Source organism: Megalobrama amblycephala, linkage group LG7 (assembly GCF_018812025.1).
Source record: "Megalobrama amblycephala isolate DHTTF-2021 linkage group LG7, ASM1881202v1, whole genome shotgun sequence".
Lineage (NCBI taxonomy): Eukaryota > Metazoa > Chordata > Actinopteri > Cypriniformes > Xenocyprididae > Megalobrama > Megalobrama amblycephala.
In genome coordinates, this window is record NC_063050.1 from 27,886,922 (window position 1) to 27,902,027 (window position 15,106).

General features: G+C 35.8%; 1 protein-coding gene across 3 annotated transcripts in view; it reads right to left on the minus strand.

The window, feature by feature from the left end:
• zdhhc5a (zinc finger DHHC-type palmitoyltransferase 5a) overlaps positions 1-15,106 on the minus strand; it is a 42,343-nt gene that overhangs the window by 8,039 nt on the left and 19,198 nt on the right. For all 3 annotated transcript variants that reach the window (XR_007185785.1, XR_007185786.1, XM_048196853.1), the window contains exons 3-10: positions 8,412-8,533; positions 7,560-7,717; positions 7,015-7,187; positions 6,751-6,853; positions 6,234-6,325; positions 6,027-6,153; positions 2,417-2,534; positions 2,051-2,163 (exon numbers count right to left, since the gene is read on the minus strand). Coding sequence is in view for 1 of the 3 variants with exons in the window: in XM_048196853.1 (XP_048052810.1) it covers positions 2,051-2,163; positions 2,417-2,534; positions 6,027-6,153; positions 6,234-6,325; positions 6,751-6,853; positions 7,015-7,187; positions 7,560-7,717; positions 8,412-8,533 (1,006 nt within the window). In the remaining 2 variants the exon portion in view is untranslated. The remainder of the gene's footprint in view (positions 1-2,050; positions 2,164-2,416; positions 2,535-6,026; positions 6,154-6,233; positions 6,326-6,750; positions 6,854-7,014; positions 7,188-7,559; positions 7,718-8,411; positions 8,534-15,106) is intronic.

Genomic DNA, 15,106 nt, shown 5'->3' on the forward strand with positions numbered 1-15,106 from the left:
TTATCAGTGAACTACGGCTCTGTCTGTTAAATGGCGCTCCATTTGAAAGCGGGTGATGGCGATTTAGCGGTAATCAGGGAACCGGCTTTACTGACGAAATGCGCGTGACAATCTCATGCGATATATCGCCCATCCCTAGGATGGAGGGATGCAGAAAACTGTCAAAGTAACTATAGGCGGGTCGGCTCTCGTCTGTGTATATATTCCTCCTCTCGAGCTAATTAGAATGGAAACTGTTTGAATGTGTTTCTCTCAAACTTTGTTTATAACACGTAATTTGTCGCTTGAATTCTGCATTCTCTTGAGATGCAGACATCCAAGAGGTGGACACTTAACTGTATATACTAGTTTAATTAGTGACACTTAGCCTACATTTTAAAATCTTTATGGCAACAATATGGCAAAATTTTATTTTGACTTTGGCAACATTTTTATTAAAAAAATATTTATTTGAATAGGACAACATTTGTATTTTAAAACCATTATTTTAATATGGAAACATGACACATCATTCTACAATATTTCTATGATTAAATCGCTGGCTTCAGCTAATCACTGTGTGTTTACTCCATAGCAACGAGGTCAACCCCGCCCTTACTCTTAGCTTAAGACTTCAGTCTATTCCTTAGTAAAAGTTTGTCTCAGCAGCTTTGTGAATAGGTTAAGAGAAAACTCTTAGCTAAGAACTTTTACTGCTATTTAGGAGTACTCTTAGTGGTAAGATAAAATGTTTTGTGAATACGGCCCCTGGCAAATAACCTTATAAACTTTGTTTTATTTGTTTTCTATCTTTTTTAGTCAATTAACTGCAAGAGTAAGGAGGCAGAGAGAGAGTTTGTAAACATACAAAAGCGTAGAAAAACTGTTAATCAGCAGTTCCGGCAGATGAAGGTGTCTAACATCCTGTCTTTTTTTTTTTTTTTTCTTACAGAATCCAAAAAAACCCAGGACTTTCCTTGAGTGCGGGTGTTGCGCTGCTACAGTATATTGGATTGTCAACCAGTTACTGCCACTGGATTATTTACGATATTACTGTACGTGTTGTATTAACACAGTATCAATATTTAATTTTTATATGCATCACGCTTATCATCAATTCCGGTATACTGCCACCCACCTAATTCCAACTCATGAATTGAAAGGAAGCCAATTCTAAAATTCTGACTTTAGCCCAACCCTGACCAGCATAGAACAGCATGAATACTATTTTATAAATCTAAACCAACTTTTAGAATGGAAGCTCAGTCAAGTTTTATTCATGAGGCCTCTGGTCTTTCAGAATCAATCAAATTCACATCATGTGGTGTGTTGATCTAATCTATCTTAATCCAGCACCATAGAGCCAAAACTGACACACCCCCACAGCTAAACCAGCAAAATGTTTTGCACAGCCACTCTGTGAGGACAGATGGGTTGTTTGTGTTGGCTTCATTAACACTACAAGAGTTTAATCACACAAATGGGACAGATTATATTTATTCTTTTGTCTCAGAATGGCCATATTTGTCTGTGCCAAATATTTTGTATACGCTGTGGGCTTTTGAGAAAGACATTTTTGTAAAGACAACATCTTTATATAATATAACCCCCTTTGATATCAAAGTAAAGATATGAAATCACTACAATGATGATAAAGAGAATCAAAATACAGTAACAATTAAATAGAAAATTAGCCACACTAACAAGCTGCATTTACAAAATTAATGCATATCTACATAAAAAAAAAAGACAAGTATTAGAGAAAGGAGAGGAACATTAACAATAACACACACAGACACACAAACAATGAAGTACAGTGTAAACTTACTGATACTGTTCAACTGAAAGCCACTGAGTCAATCAAATTGAAGGGGGAAAAACAATATAATGAATTGAATAAAATGTTAGAGGAAAAAGAAAGGCTTAAAATATGTGGTATAAAGGAAATAATAACAGTCATGCAAAAGAATGTGAATGACGTCACAGCAACAAATTGAATGCAGTGAATCACCACCAAAGACTGTGAACACACTTTGGATAAACAACACATACAGCGACACAGAAAAGTTACCTGGTTGGCATATGCATGTGTAAGGGCAGTGTGGTTCTTGCCCGGGCTGCTGTAGGTGGGTCTGTACTTGAACATTGTGGGTGTGGGTGGAGCTTTATTCAACAGACTGCTCTCTGCAAACAAAGAAAGTCCATGAGAAATCAGACGCAGTAAAAACACAAAGTAAAATAAGTTATTGCAATCTTATACATTGCAATTTTATACATTATATTATTATATACTGAATGAACACTACTGAAAGCAAATCAAATGGTGAAAATTTAATCTGAAGTATAAAAAGTTTGCTAAAAGAATTGCACAAATAAGGCAGAAATGATCCATAAATGTTTATCAGAATGATATTATGTCATGCTGGTTGGCTCTAACCCTCAGAGTGTCCGGCAGGTCCTCGTGACAGCCCAGGGTATCTGAGCTCTGGTTTAGGTGGAGGCGGAGGCTCTGCGTCAGCAGATTGACTCTCCATCATCTCCAAACTGCTCTTAGACTGAAAGATTGCAAGAGAGGATAAAACATCAGTGGTTAATTAAATAAAAGAAACAGACACAACAACAGACAACACACTAAATGTAGAAGCAAGGACTCAGATACAGCATCCAAACATTGATTTAAAGCATGACTCCTTCCTCCTTAACTCCAAAGTCACTGAAAAAATGGTTATTGAGGTTATATCTAAATCTAATATAAAAAAATGGAAATGTGAAGCAGAACCAATGTAGTCTGCAATGCTTTTTATCATGCTGAAGAAAAAGGTTCAAGATTAGGAGGATTTTAGAGCACTAAGTCCTGTATGAACCACATTACTTTTTAGGCTGAGGCAATTCATTTGGCTCTAGGGTCAGATTAATACCAAAAGTTTGGGACAATATCACCTTCTAGTACTTCACTACTGCCAAAAATAATAAAGAATAAAAATTTCATCGAGTGATTTTGCAATTAATGTTTGTGTAATACAAGTTTTCATACTAGTTTTGATAAGATTAAAGTAAAGTTTAAAATAAATATATATATATATACACACTTGGCATAAGCCATCATGTTGCTGGGTGTGAAAACATGAACACACTTTAGGCTCTTTCTCAGGCTCTGAACCATTTGGCATGCCAACTTTCCATGAGTAACTAGTTGCAGCAGACACGCCTTCAAAAGATTCAGCAGACTTATCAGAGGAATAAGACCAGGACTTCTGAAGATAATGGTTGAAAAGTGAATGAACATCGCTATTAATCTGTTCTTTCCATTTCTGCACAGTGGAGCAAATTTACTAAGCAGTTCTCTTTTGACACACTGTACCTTTTTCCTCCCTCTCGCTATCAGTGCTTACAACTCAGCAGGCTACAAGTTGAGCCTCTCATTTTAGAAATCATTAATGCAGAAATCCATGTATTGCCAAAAATGAATAAATTCTCCTCATAACTCCAGGTTGCAATGTTAAAAAATGTCAAAAACATGTAATAAAGTGCTCCAAACAGATAGAATGTTCCTGTAGTTCTTAAAGAACATAAATCAAGAGACATTTCAGAACATAACCTTTCATTATGGAACAAGAAAGTATTTTTGACAGTTTAAAAGCCGGTCTACATTTCAGCCATATTAATGCAAGCCTGTCTGTGTCAGCCTTCCTCAATCACATGGTAAATGGCACAAACATATTTTTTGGCTTCATCTGCCAGAGAGGGGGAATTAGAGTTAGTTGCTTGCAAAATAGTCTAGTGCACTCTCTGACCTAGGGATTTTGGCAGCAACAGGAACATCACCTCAAAGGCAGTGGTAATGCTAATGGCCTCGTACAAGGATTTCAAACATTTTAAATCATGAATTTCCATGTAGCCGGTACGTTTTTTTTTTTTTTTTTTTTATTAAATCATTCAAATATTCAGACCGATTTCCTAATGAATCATTTAGAACAATTTGGGATTCTGTTAGACAAATGTAATACAAAAGAACAACTTTGGACAAAATTGCATATCATTATAGATTACAAGCAGCTTTTTGCCCTATACAACAGTAATATTTATAATTTCATAAGTTTCCATGGCTTTTTCAGGCCTGGAAAATTCAATTTAAAAATTCATAAGGTTAAAAGGTAGGGTAGGCAATTTCAGAGAGGCAGGGAATAGCAAGCTAACTTTGAAAGAATAAGATTCAACTCTCCCTTTACAGCGTTCTCCAGAACCACGCCTACTCCATAACATTAACGTGCATAGCCAAAGCATAGTCTGCAATGCGTCACCAGAGACAGCGTTAAATTACCTCATGTCTCAAAGCTCATAACATTACAATAATAATGAATGTAAACAACTTAAAGCTCTGACTGCTGCAGATTCATTTTGGTGTTGATAGTTTTGCCATAGAAACACATAATTTCGAGTCAGGGGATGTGAACAGCTCAGAGTAGAATGTCACGAGTTGCTATTTCTTAATTACGGTAAATACGACATGGCGTGAATGCAGCATAAGATCGTTGTTTTGGTTCAGAAGGAACTGTAAAAGGTGGCTGCTGTTTGTTTGTGGCACTCTGTGACTGTCTGTTTACAACTGTGCATGGCCTCGTGAAACACTAATGACGTGTGATGTCATGATAAGCGCAATATTGTAATACCGCAACCGCAACGTTCTCTCTTTTTTCATAAGGCTATGCTCTTTTAGTTTTACATTTCATGCATATGTACTGAATGTTATAGTTAATAATGATTAAAAAAAAGTGAATGATGTTTTTTTTTTTTTTTTTAACTTAAGATTCAGTGTACATTGTGATTTGTACAGAGGCTCTGTAGATTTGCACTAAACAAGCAGCGAGTGACAGAGGTCGACTGAGTGTGTGCGATTACCTGCGTCTGTCCTTCTTCAGATTAACTCATATATTCGTGAAAAAAAAGTTTGCCGAAGAGGAAAGCGATATCTTTTTCATAGCATCATTTCAACATTTAAGGATATTTCCCATAAATGGCGTCAGCGCTGCATTGAATCAATGCCATTGGTCTTTATGAAGTGAAGCAACAGCTTCAGCGTTACCCCGGCAACACATTGCTGGTCAGTTGAGCAGTGTAAAGTGGCACCTTAACTTTTTGTAACCTCCACTGACTGACGGTCTGTCTAGAACGTGCAGAGACGTGATCCTGTTTCCCCTGTCTGTTTAGTTTTGGTTTCATTGTTTATTGAATATGTCCTCATGTGCTTCTATAGTTAAGTGTTAGTTTCACTTGTCTAGTTTACTTTCCTTGGTTCTACCCTTGTTTATGTAGCCTTGTATCAAAGTCCCTTTAAGACAAGTCATTTCACTCGGCGGCCATCTTTGAAACGCCTCTCGGGCATCCAAGTGCAGCTCCTATCTCTTTGAATGGGGAAACATCAAATTCTCCAAAGCTGTTTACCAAGCTTTCGATTAAATTTAATATTTGAAATCACCAATGAAATCTGACAACAACTGCCTCATAATTTTTTTTCCAAACGCTGGAATCATGACAAAAAAACTGTACTTTTTAGACTGGATCAAGCTTCATTTCGGAGGCGCGCGTCTGACTGTTTCTATAGAAACCGGTGCTTCTAACGGCCGCTGCAGTGACACAATGACTTTATCAGTCAGCGATTGGCTCTTATTTAGAAGGCGGGACTTATTCCGCCATTTTGCGCGTTTCACTTTCTCCCATTCAAAACAATACGAGTGACACGTCTTGTGTTATTCTATAGTCTTTGCTTGTATTTCAGTTGTTCTTGGTCAGTTCTTGTTTATGGATTGTGTGGTTTGCATTCAGGAATGATTGGACGAACATTTTTTGGTCCTGAGACTTCCACAGAAGATATATATACACATTTTTTAATATTTAGACCACTTCTATTATTGATTACTATCAGGATGTGAAGAGAGTTTCAACCAGTATATCAAGAAGTGGTTATGAAAAACATTGCCTATCCCACCTTTAATGTTGGAGAGAAGCAGCGAAAACAATGAAGGAGTAAAACGGGATTATGTCCTTACCCGGTGTAGGTCTCCTTGGATTCCGTTGTCGAGCACCTTGGCTGCCAGTTGAGCCTCTGTAAGATGCGGTCGGAGGAAAGGAGGCTGAATAGACACTGTCTGAGCCTTCTTCTTTCTACCCAGATACCTGAATACAGCACGGAGTTAAAACCTCAATCAGAAAATACTACATACAGCTCAAAGTTATGAATGTAGCTGAAGACATACCTGGGTGCCTGTGAGCTGCACAGAACGTGCGAGACGTTCCTCAAGCAGCCATTTGTGAAGGGGTTCACACCTCCCCTGAACTTCCCTGTCACCTACAAACAGGGAGTTGAACATTAAACAATAACATTAAAAGTTACTTTACCAGATATTTGTCAGTTATTTTATCAGGCTTTATTTATTTATTTATTTATTTATTTATTATTTAAAGTAACATTTTAACAATAAAAATGGATGAAAAAGAGAGGCACTAGAGAAAAATAGTGAGACAACAAAATACAAAAGCGTGCACATGTGGTCCACACAAAGAGGTGGGCAGAAAGAAACAAAATGATTTGGGAAGAGGATTATGATGAGATTACAATCTAAAGGAGGAGGGTTGAGAGAAGGTCATATTTTGTAGGATTATAAAACTGCTTAATAGGGATTTTAAACCCAGTTCACCACCACCAACATGATTAATGACAGGAAAACAAAAACAAACATGGCAGCATAAGATTATGATTGCGCATGTCACAACCTGCTCATTGGTGGTCCTGCCTCTTGCCACCAGAACGACATGGAAACCAGTGAGACCTGCTACTGGGATGAAGAAAAGCCCAGCGACACACATGACAGCCATACTGATAAAAAGTCAAGGAGGAAAATGTGAGGCACAATACAAACTGTAACAAGTAAAGCTCTCAATCTAAAGACACTGCACAGAGTGAGATTACTGCTCTGAATTTCTCCTCAAATGTTTGCCATGAGCATACATAAAAATCAAACAACTGTTTGAGGATACGTGACAGCCGAATGCACTCTGTCTAGCTGCTGGGTGTGGTAGAGAATGAAGAGCAGGCCGAAGCCAAACACGCCCATTATGTGAGCTGTCAAGGACAGCAGGAACAGGAAAAAGTAACGGTAGTTCCTTCGGCCGATACAGTTGTTAACCCACGGACAGTGATGATCAAAATCCTGCAGGAAGAAAGGAGCAAGTTGTGTGTGTGAATTATAATGGTAAAAGAGAAAAAAAGAGAGAGAGAGAGAGAGAGAGAGAGAGAGAGAGAGAGAGAGAAGCTTAAGGCTGTCCAAAGCATGCACACTTCTCTACTTAATTAACACAAATCGATTGGTTTAGTCTGCAAAGCATTAGAGCAATCGTGGACAGACTGATTAATGACAAAGACTGACCCTTTGAGAAAAAGAAATAAGATAGTAAAAATAAATGCAAAGTCACATTTACATGTAAATGGAATTGCTATGTATTGTAATGTTGTGTGTTTATTCACTGCACATATTGGGGTCATGGCTGAACTCAATCACTAGAAATAAAGTGTGTGTGTGTACCTCCACACAGTTGTCGCACACGGAGCAATGTGAGCAACGTGGGGGTCTGTAGAAACGGCAGGTGGAGCACCACTTCATCCGCACTTGAATGCCTCGAATCTCCACAGTCTTATAGAGAGGAGCCCGGAAATCATCCTCTTTATCTTCATCTTCCTCAGCTACAACACACAGACAAACACACACAGAGTTTAACATACCTTTTTCGGTGGATACAATTACACTTGTATTTTATTAATTTTCAGCTTTAAAGTCAGCAGGTAATCAAATTGCCCTGTTTACTTTATGACACTACTGTTTTCCTTGTATTTTGCAAAATTCATCAGTACATGTTACTCCAAAAAGGAATAAAAATTGTCTTTATAATTTAATAAAACGTAATGAAATAGAACACATTTTTTTCAGTTTTAGTAATTTTATTATTTCAACTTCAAATAATTTTTTCAGTTAGTTTCCAGAGAAACTTTTAATTTTTATTTAAGATTTTTATCTAATATTTATATTTTATTTTAAGTTTATTTAAATTAATAAAAACTATTTTAAATACTTTTCGTTTTACTTACTACTAGCAACACTGCTTTAAGGTTGCTTTAGCTGAAGTTTAGTACACCAAGATCAGTTCATTAAAAAAACTATTCTTTTCACTGACTTAAAAAAAGCATATTAATGAAGAAAAAAAAAGTACTTCAATTCAGTTCAATTCCTGAATTGTCCGCTCTCAAACAGTACTCACTGAACAGATGAGTTTAAAGTGGTTTGTTTTTCCAATAAGGCAGCCACCAAGACCACATTCTACTACAGCTGTACTGTATACTTAAGCACACAGACATATCATATCAAAGATTGTTTAACTACCTCTGGGGAAGATGCCAGGATCCATAAATGTGGCCATACAGAAGTTGGCCAGAACAAACAGAAACATAATGCCATTGTATATCGGCACAGCAACAGAAAACTGCTCCGAAAGCCAAGGGCACCTGAAAGAAAAAAGGCATGAATGGGACACAGGATGAGACTGAAATCACACACATCATGTATGCTTCAAAATATTGTACAGTGCTTCCCACACATAGACTTTACTTGGGCGTGCCGCCCAGGTATATCAACGGCTGCCCAAGTATATTTAAAGACACATTTTTGCTTTTATTATTTTATCCTCAAACTTTTTTATCTGTCCAAGATAATGAAACCATCTGCGATCGAATAACTAGTGGAAAATCTCTCCTCGCTCCATGTGTTTTGTATGTGCTAGTTCTGTGTGCACGAGAACTGTTTACTCCCACTGACATTCTCACGTGCGCTGCAGAGACGCGGTGGATATTTCTTCAGACTGCTTCAGAGTGATTACCAATCAATGAATAGCACACATTTATGCCAAGCGATTGATAATGAACTCGAGTTGATGAATTATGACAATGTCTAATTTATGGCCTTTATATAATATGTTTTAGAAACGATTGTAAGAACGCATATTTTATCACTTTCATCTGAAGGATCAGCACGCAATAGTATAGATATTTCAAAATAAGAGTCTCTGTGTATTTCGGGCTTGTTTATATTTAAAAGTGTATTTAATTTGATTTCCATTTAATTCATAGTAAACTAGTCTCTGGCTGGGATGCTCCCCCAGAGGAAAACAAGACTACGAACATTTCACACATATTATTCAATATATAAATTTTACTAATATCAGTAAAATCCGTGTCCCATTCACTGAGAGAAACACTGTATGACAAAGCAAGGAGAACTCTACCATTTAAATGCTGTAATTTTGCATAATTTACAATGCATAATAATGCATAATATTAGTATGTAATTAAATGTAACAGTAGCCTATGTAATTAAAATGAATTTCAATAAATAAAAATATTGTTGAAAATAACACATTATTTGTTGTTTGTCACATGAAGTAGACCATTTTTTGTGCCGTGGGTAATATGAGGATTTTTCACCTGGCTACCTCCGCAAGTATATTTCAAACCTGTGGGAAGCACTGTTGTATGTAATTTGTTTTTCTTAATGCAGAGTAGCATGTTTTACTATTATACAAGCGATACAGACAAATGCAGATAGCCACAAAATTTCACAAGGTTATCACAAAACCGACAGTGTAGAAAGACAAAGGGAGAAGAGAGAAATTAACGGAAAAAAATAAGAGAGAGGATGGTGGCACTTCATGACAGATGTTGGCCTATTTTCTTTGCCTTTCGATGTTTAATCTGAGGGGTTGGTGAGAAAAGAAAGATCAGAAGGGGCAAATGACAAGGATGAACAGACGTGACACAGCATCTGACTAAAGCCCTCCATATTTCCTCTTGTGTGCCAACTTGAAGGACTGTTTTTTTGACATGATGACTATGATTCTGTTGTATTTACAGGTCACGACGACTTACAAAATCCAAGGCACAAGAAGTCAACAGGAAGTTAATGTGATTTCTCAACTTCATCAAAAGAAAACAGCTCTGACTGTGCTTTAAATGCTGATGCTGCATAAACACTCTGACCTTATCAGTTTATGTGTGCCCAAGCCATTCAGTGTATCATTAAGGAGCTTATTATTAAGACCTTGTGTTTATGTAAATCAAGCAAGATTTACATAAACATAAAAATCATGTTCATTTCAGTGTCAATAGGTCAATCTATTAACTCCTAGCAGAGGACTTTGGTATTTTCTTGTAACTTTGTACACTAAATTTTAAGTCTCATTGGTAGGAAATTGACTTCTAAGACCAGGAATGCTGTATTAGATTGTTAACTATGTGCTTTTCAAATGTATAAATCCTGACTAGAAAAAAAAAAAAAAAAAAAAAAAAAAAAAAAAAACTTTCATATTGCCTCATCCAAGACATGAATTAGGATGCAAAGACTTCCAATGAGGATATTATTAGAAGCGTATTCAGCTGTCAACAATTAAAAAAGAAAAAGAAAGAAAAAACTACTACAGTTATTTTAATACTGAGACTATTAGATTCTCAGATGTGGCTCGTTTAATGTTAAAAAGGCTGAAAAGTGACAGTAGTGACATTCACTATACTGCTACTACAGTTCTGCTTTGCAACTGCAATGTCATCATCATATGACAAGCTTTTGCTATTTTCTAAAGTAAATTTATGGAACCACTGTTAGGTTAGTTTTAGAAAGAAATTTATAGAAACTAACATGTATAATATTGTTGTTGGTTATAGCAGTGATAAAAGATACCCAGAGAAAAATACAAATGGTATTTATTATTTCATGGTATCAAGAGAAGTGCATTTTGTGTCACCCCTCATTACCCAATGAACATGAATAACATCAGTAAGAAGCCACAGTATGGCGGTACTAAGGTAGTATCGCAACACTAAAGCTTCAAAATACTGCCGATGCCACTGAATTTTTTAAACGGTACAGTATCGTCAATACAGTAGCAACATAAGTAATGTTGTATGTGCTGCAGGTACACTATTTAAAACGTTCAATTGAACATGTATGTATGCATTTACCTCAGAAAAAACATTCAGTGACCATAAACTCATTAGTCAGCTAGAAAAATGAACTCTAGAGAGCAGCATTCTGATAAATATATGCACCGTTACACCGTTATACCGTTACATTTTTAATGTTCTTAAATCAAAATTATTAATAAATCAGTTATGACAGCCACGATTTAAATGTTTATATTAAAAAAAAATGAATTGGAGTAGAAATATGATTATGTAATTCTAAACTTTATTTTTTACTATAAAAACATCATTGAGTGTAATTTAAGTGTTATAATAAGTGTTACATAAGTTAATTTTAATCTTCAATATTATAGTAATGTAGTACCAACTGACCCCTATGTGAAGTTTACAGCATTAGTTGAGAGATTTTTTTCCTCTAGAAAATTTGCCATGTACTGTATCTGATATACTACATCCAAAATAATCCATACTGAATAGAAATCGTAATTGAATCGCAAGCATGTGAATAGAAATCAAATCGAATCGTGAAAATTGTGTCAATACCCATCCCTAATCCTTATTATGTGATTTTAACATTATAAATGAATATGTTTTAATACACACACAGCCCTTCAGTCAGAGTTTAAGATATGGGCGCAAAAAATGCTGTTGTATGAGTTCTTGTTTTTTTAATATTTATAATACAATAGTTCAGCAATGACACAAGCAAAGAGCGCTGTTTTTACCTAATATCAGCACAACTGCAAATGTGATTGATTTTATACATCAGTTGAATAAGCAAAAATATCATATTAAATGATATTTTAGAAACAACATTGTCAATATTGATGTTTTCGCTCTATTTCGCCAATGAAAATAGTTCTAATCAAAGCAGAACTGTTGCGCTTCTGAGCATGAAAATTTGGTTCATTTTGTAGATTTGAATTGTGAATTAACACAATACTGCATGGTATCGTGATACTACTTGGTATCACGATACTTCAGCTGGTATAATATTTTAAAATATGTTTATGATATAGTGACAACCCTAGTTCACACAAAATACATTTTCCATTCCACTGCCCTACTTTTCCATTAATTTTTAATGTAAACATGTGGTAGATGCGCTCACGTCTTTTGCATTTGCTTTTGTCTTGCGCATGACACAGTATTTTAAAAATGTGGCGTTGTGTGAACCGGCCCAAAGAACACCTACATCTGTTCAAACTTAATGTTACTCCATTTCAGTATTGATTCAGGTCAGAGACATACTCATACAGAAACACATACGCAAACTCACAATACCAAGCATTTACAATATTGACAATATTTTACAGTTTGCAAATAAACAGTGATCTACAGGGTAACCTTGATGTTTACTCTCTCACACTAATATGCAAAAAGACAGACATTTAAATGTTATAACCGTGTTATAACAGTAGTCCATTGTAGTTTTCATCCAGCTTATGTGTGCTGCTGTCATACTACTAGCAAGAGAAGACAATGCTGTGTTGTAGAATCAGGGCTCCAGACTAACTTTTTTTACTAGGTGCACTGAAGAACCTTACTGAAAATTTTAGGAACACAAGCAGAAAATTTAGGGGCACAACTTAAATCGACCTGCAATGCTATTATTCATATTTAGAGCATTGAAGTGCAGGAAAAAGTTGCGTGAAGCACTTGAAAGTCCTTCAAAAGTGCTTGAATTTTACTCCCACTCTTCCTTGTTAGTCCAATAAAAGCTTTTATTGACACCAGGCACAGCGAACGACTCATCCCAGAATGTGCTTATCTATGACATAAATAGTTGAAACGCCGTCCCTGCAGAAGTAATCAATACCTACTTCATCATTGCAATGTTAGCCCCGCCCACTGGCATGTTAGTGAGATGACAAGGAGAGAAGAGCGATACAGGACTAAAAATAACATTTGTATTCGGTACAATTCACAATTCTTTGGTAATTCAATTGTGTTTAGGCACAGGCTTTGCAAACAGCCTTTTACGGTATGGACTCGACAGTAACAACAAGTAAGTAACTGTGTTTATTTTAATGCCTGATCTGATATTTAGTGATTCATGTGCAGTCAGATGTTCTTTGTCTATGTGTCAGTTAATCAAACCAGTGACTAAAAGGTCAACTTCACGTTGTTTCTCTTAGTAGGATGAAAATAATCTATTTAAACGGTGATTAAATTACATATAGAAAGCAATCAAAAAACGCTCCCTTTACAATCACTGGAGCTGTCAATCAAACTGTGCGCACTAGAGCTGTCAAACAGCGCAAGTTCATCAGTGACTAAGTTCTGAACTCGTGCTAAAACTCCCGTTTTATTCAACGAATCTCTTAGTTACATCGCATTTGCACTGTTAATTATGATGAAAGGTGCCATTGAACGTTTTTTTACAAGATGTAATATAAGTCTAAGGTGTCCCCTGAATGTGTCTGTGAAGTTTCAGCTCAAAATACCCCATAGATTTGTTTTAATTAATTTTTTTAACTGCCTATTTTGGGGCATAATTAGAAATGTGCTGATTCAGGCTGCTGCCCCTTTAATTGCTTGCACTCTTCGCCCCCTCCCGAGCTCTCAACTCTATCTAAACTCTTTCTAAACTCTTTCTAAACAAACTTCACACAGCTAATATAACCCTCAAAATGGATCTTTACAAAGTGTTCGTCATGCATGCTGCTTGCATACATCCGATTATGTGAGTAAAGTATTTATTTTGATGTTTATATTTGATTCTCTATGAGTTTGAGGCTATGCTCTGTGACTAACGGCTAATGCTACACTGTTGGAGAGATTTATAAAGAATGAAGTTGTGTTTATGAATTATACAGACTACAAGTGTTTAATAATGAAAATAACGACGGCTCTTGTCTCTGTGAATACAGTAAGAAACGATGGTAACTTTAACGACATTTAACAGTACATTAGCAACATGCTAACAAAACATTTAGAAAGACAATTTACAAATATCACTAAAAATATCATGTTATCATGGATCATGTCAGTTATTATTGTTCCATCTGCCATTTTTCGCTGTTGTTCTTGCTTGCTTACCTAGTCTGATGATTCAGCTGTGCACAGATCCAGACGTTAATACTGGCTGCCCTTGTCTAATGCGTTGAACATGAGCTCGGATATGCAAATATTGGGGGCGTACATATTAATGATCCTGACTGTTACGTAACAGTCGGTGTTATGTTGAGATTCGCCTGTTCTTCTGAGGTCTTTTAAACAAATGTGATTGATATAAGAAGGAGGAAACAATGGAGTTTGAGATTCACTGTATGTCATTTCCATGTACTGAACTCTTGTTATTCAACTATGCCAAGGTAAATTCAATTTTTAATTCTAGGGCACCTTGAAAGCATTTGTTAGTGTGCAGAAATTGAGTTGCAATGACGAGATCACTGCTTTCATGCGCTTAACATCAAGTCTGTGATTGGCTACAATGTTCATCACTGCAATCTTTCATGCCACAATCTAAATATAATCAGGGTACCCCCAGGATCCTCCAAATGAAATTCAAGGCTTTTTAAGACCTTTTTAATACCATTTTAAATGAAATTCAATGCCAACTTCGTACCCATTCTGACAGAAGTATGAGGGGAAAATGTCAAATCTGTATAAATTTTGAACCCTAGAAAATAATTAATTCGGCATATATTTTTATACCTACTATAAATATTTTATTTACCATAGGCCTACTAAATGTAAACAGCAGTGTCTCTCTCATTGTTACAGAGTGTAATATAATTATATAGGCTAATACTATGATGTAATTGATGTAATACTACTAATGTAATTGATGTAATACTACTAATATACTAATATAATACTACTAATATAATACTATTAATTGCAATAGTCTCGTGCAACTTCTTACATCCAACAAGGTGCATGGAATAAAAAAATTAGTAATTTAGGAACAAAACCAGCAACACTCATAGATGCCATGGAGGGGTCAGAAATAAACAAAAAAACTGAAGCTATATATATCAACTTTTGCCAAAAAATAAAAATCTCTCATTGTTATTAGTTTTTAACATTTAGTGGAAGTAGGCTGTTTTCCTTTACTTCATGCTAGCTTAAATAAAATTAAAATCTTGCACTGAACAACAC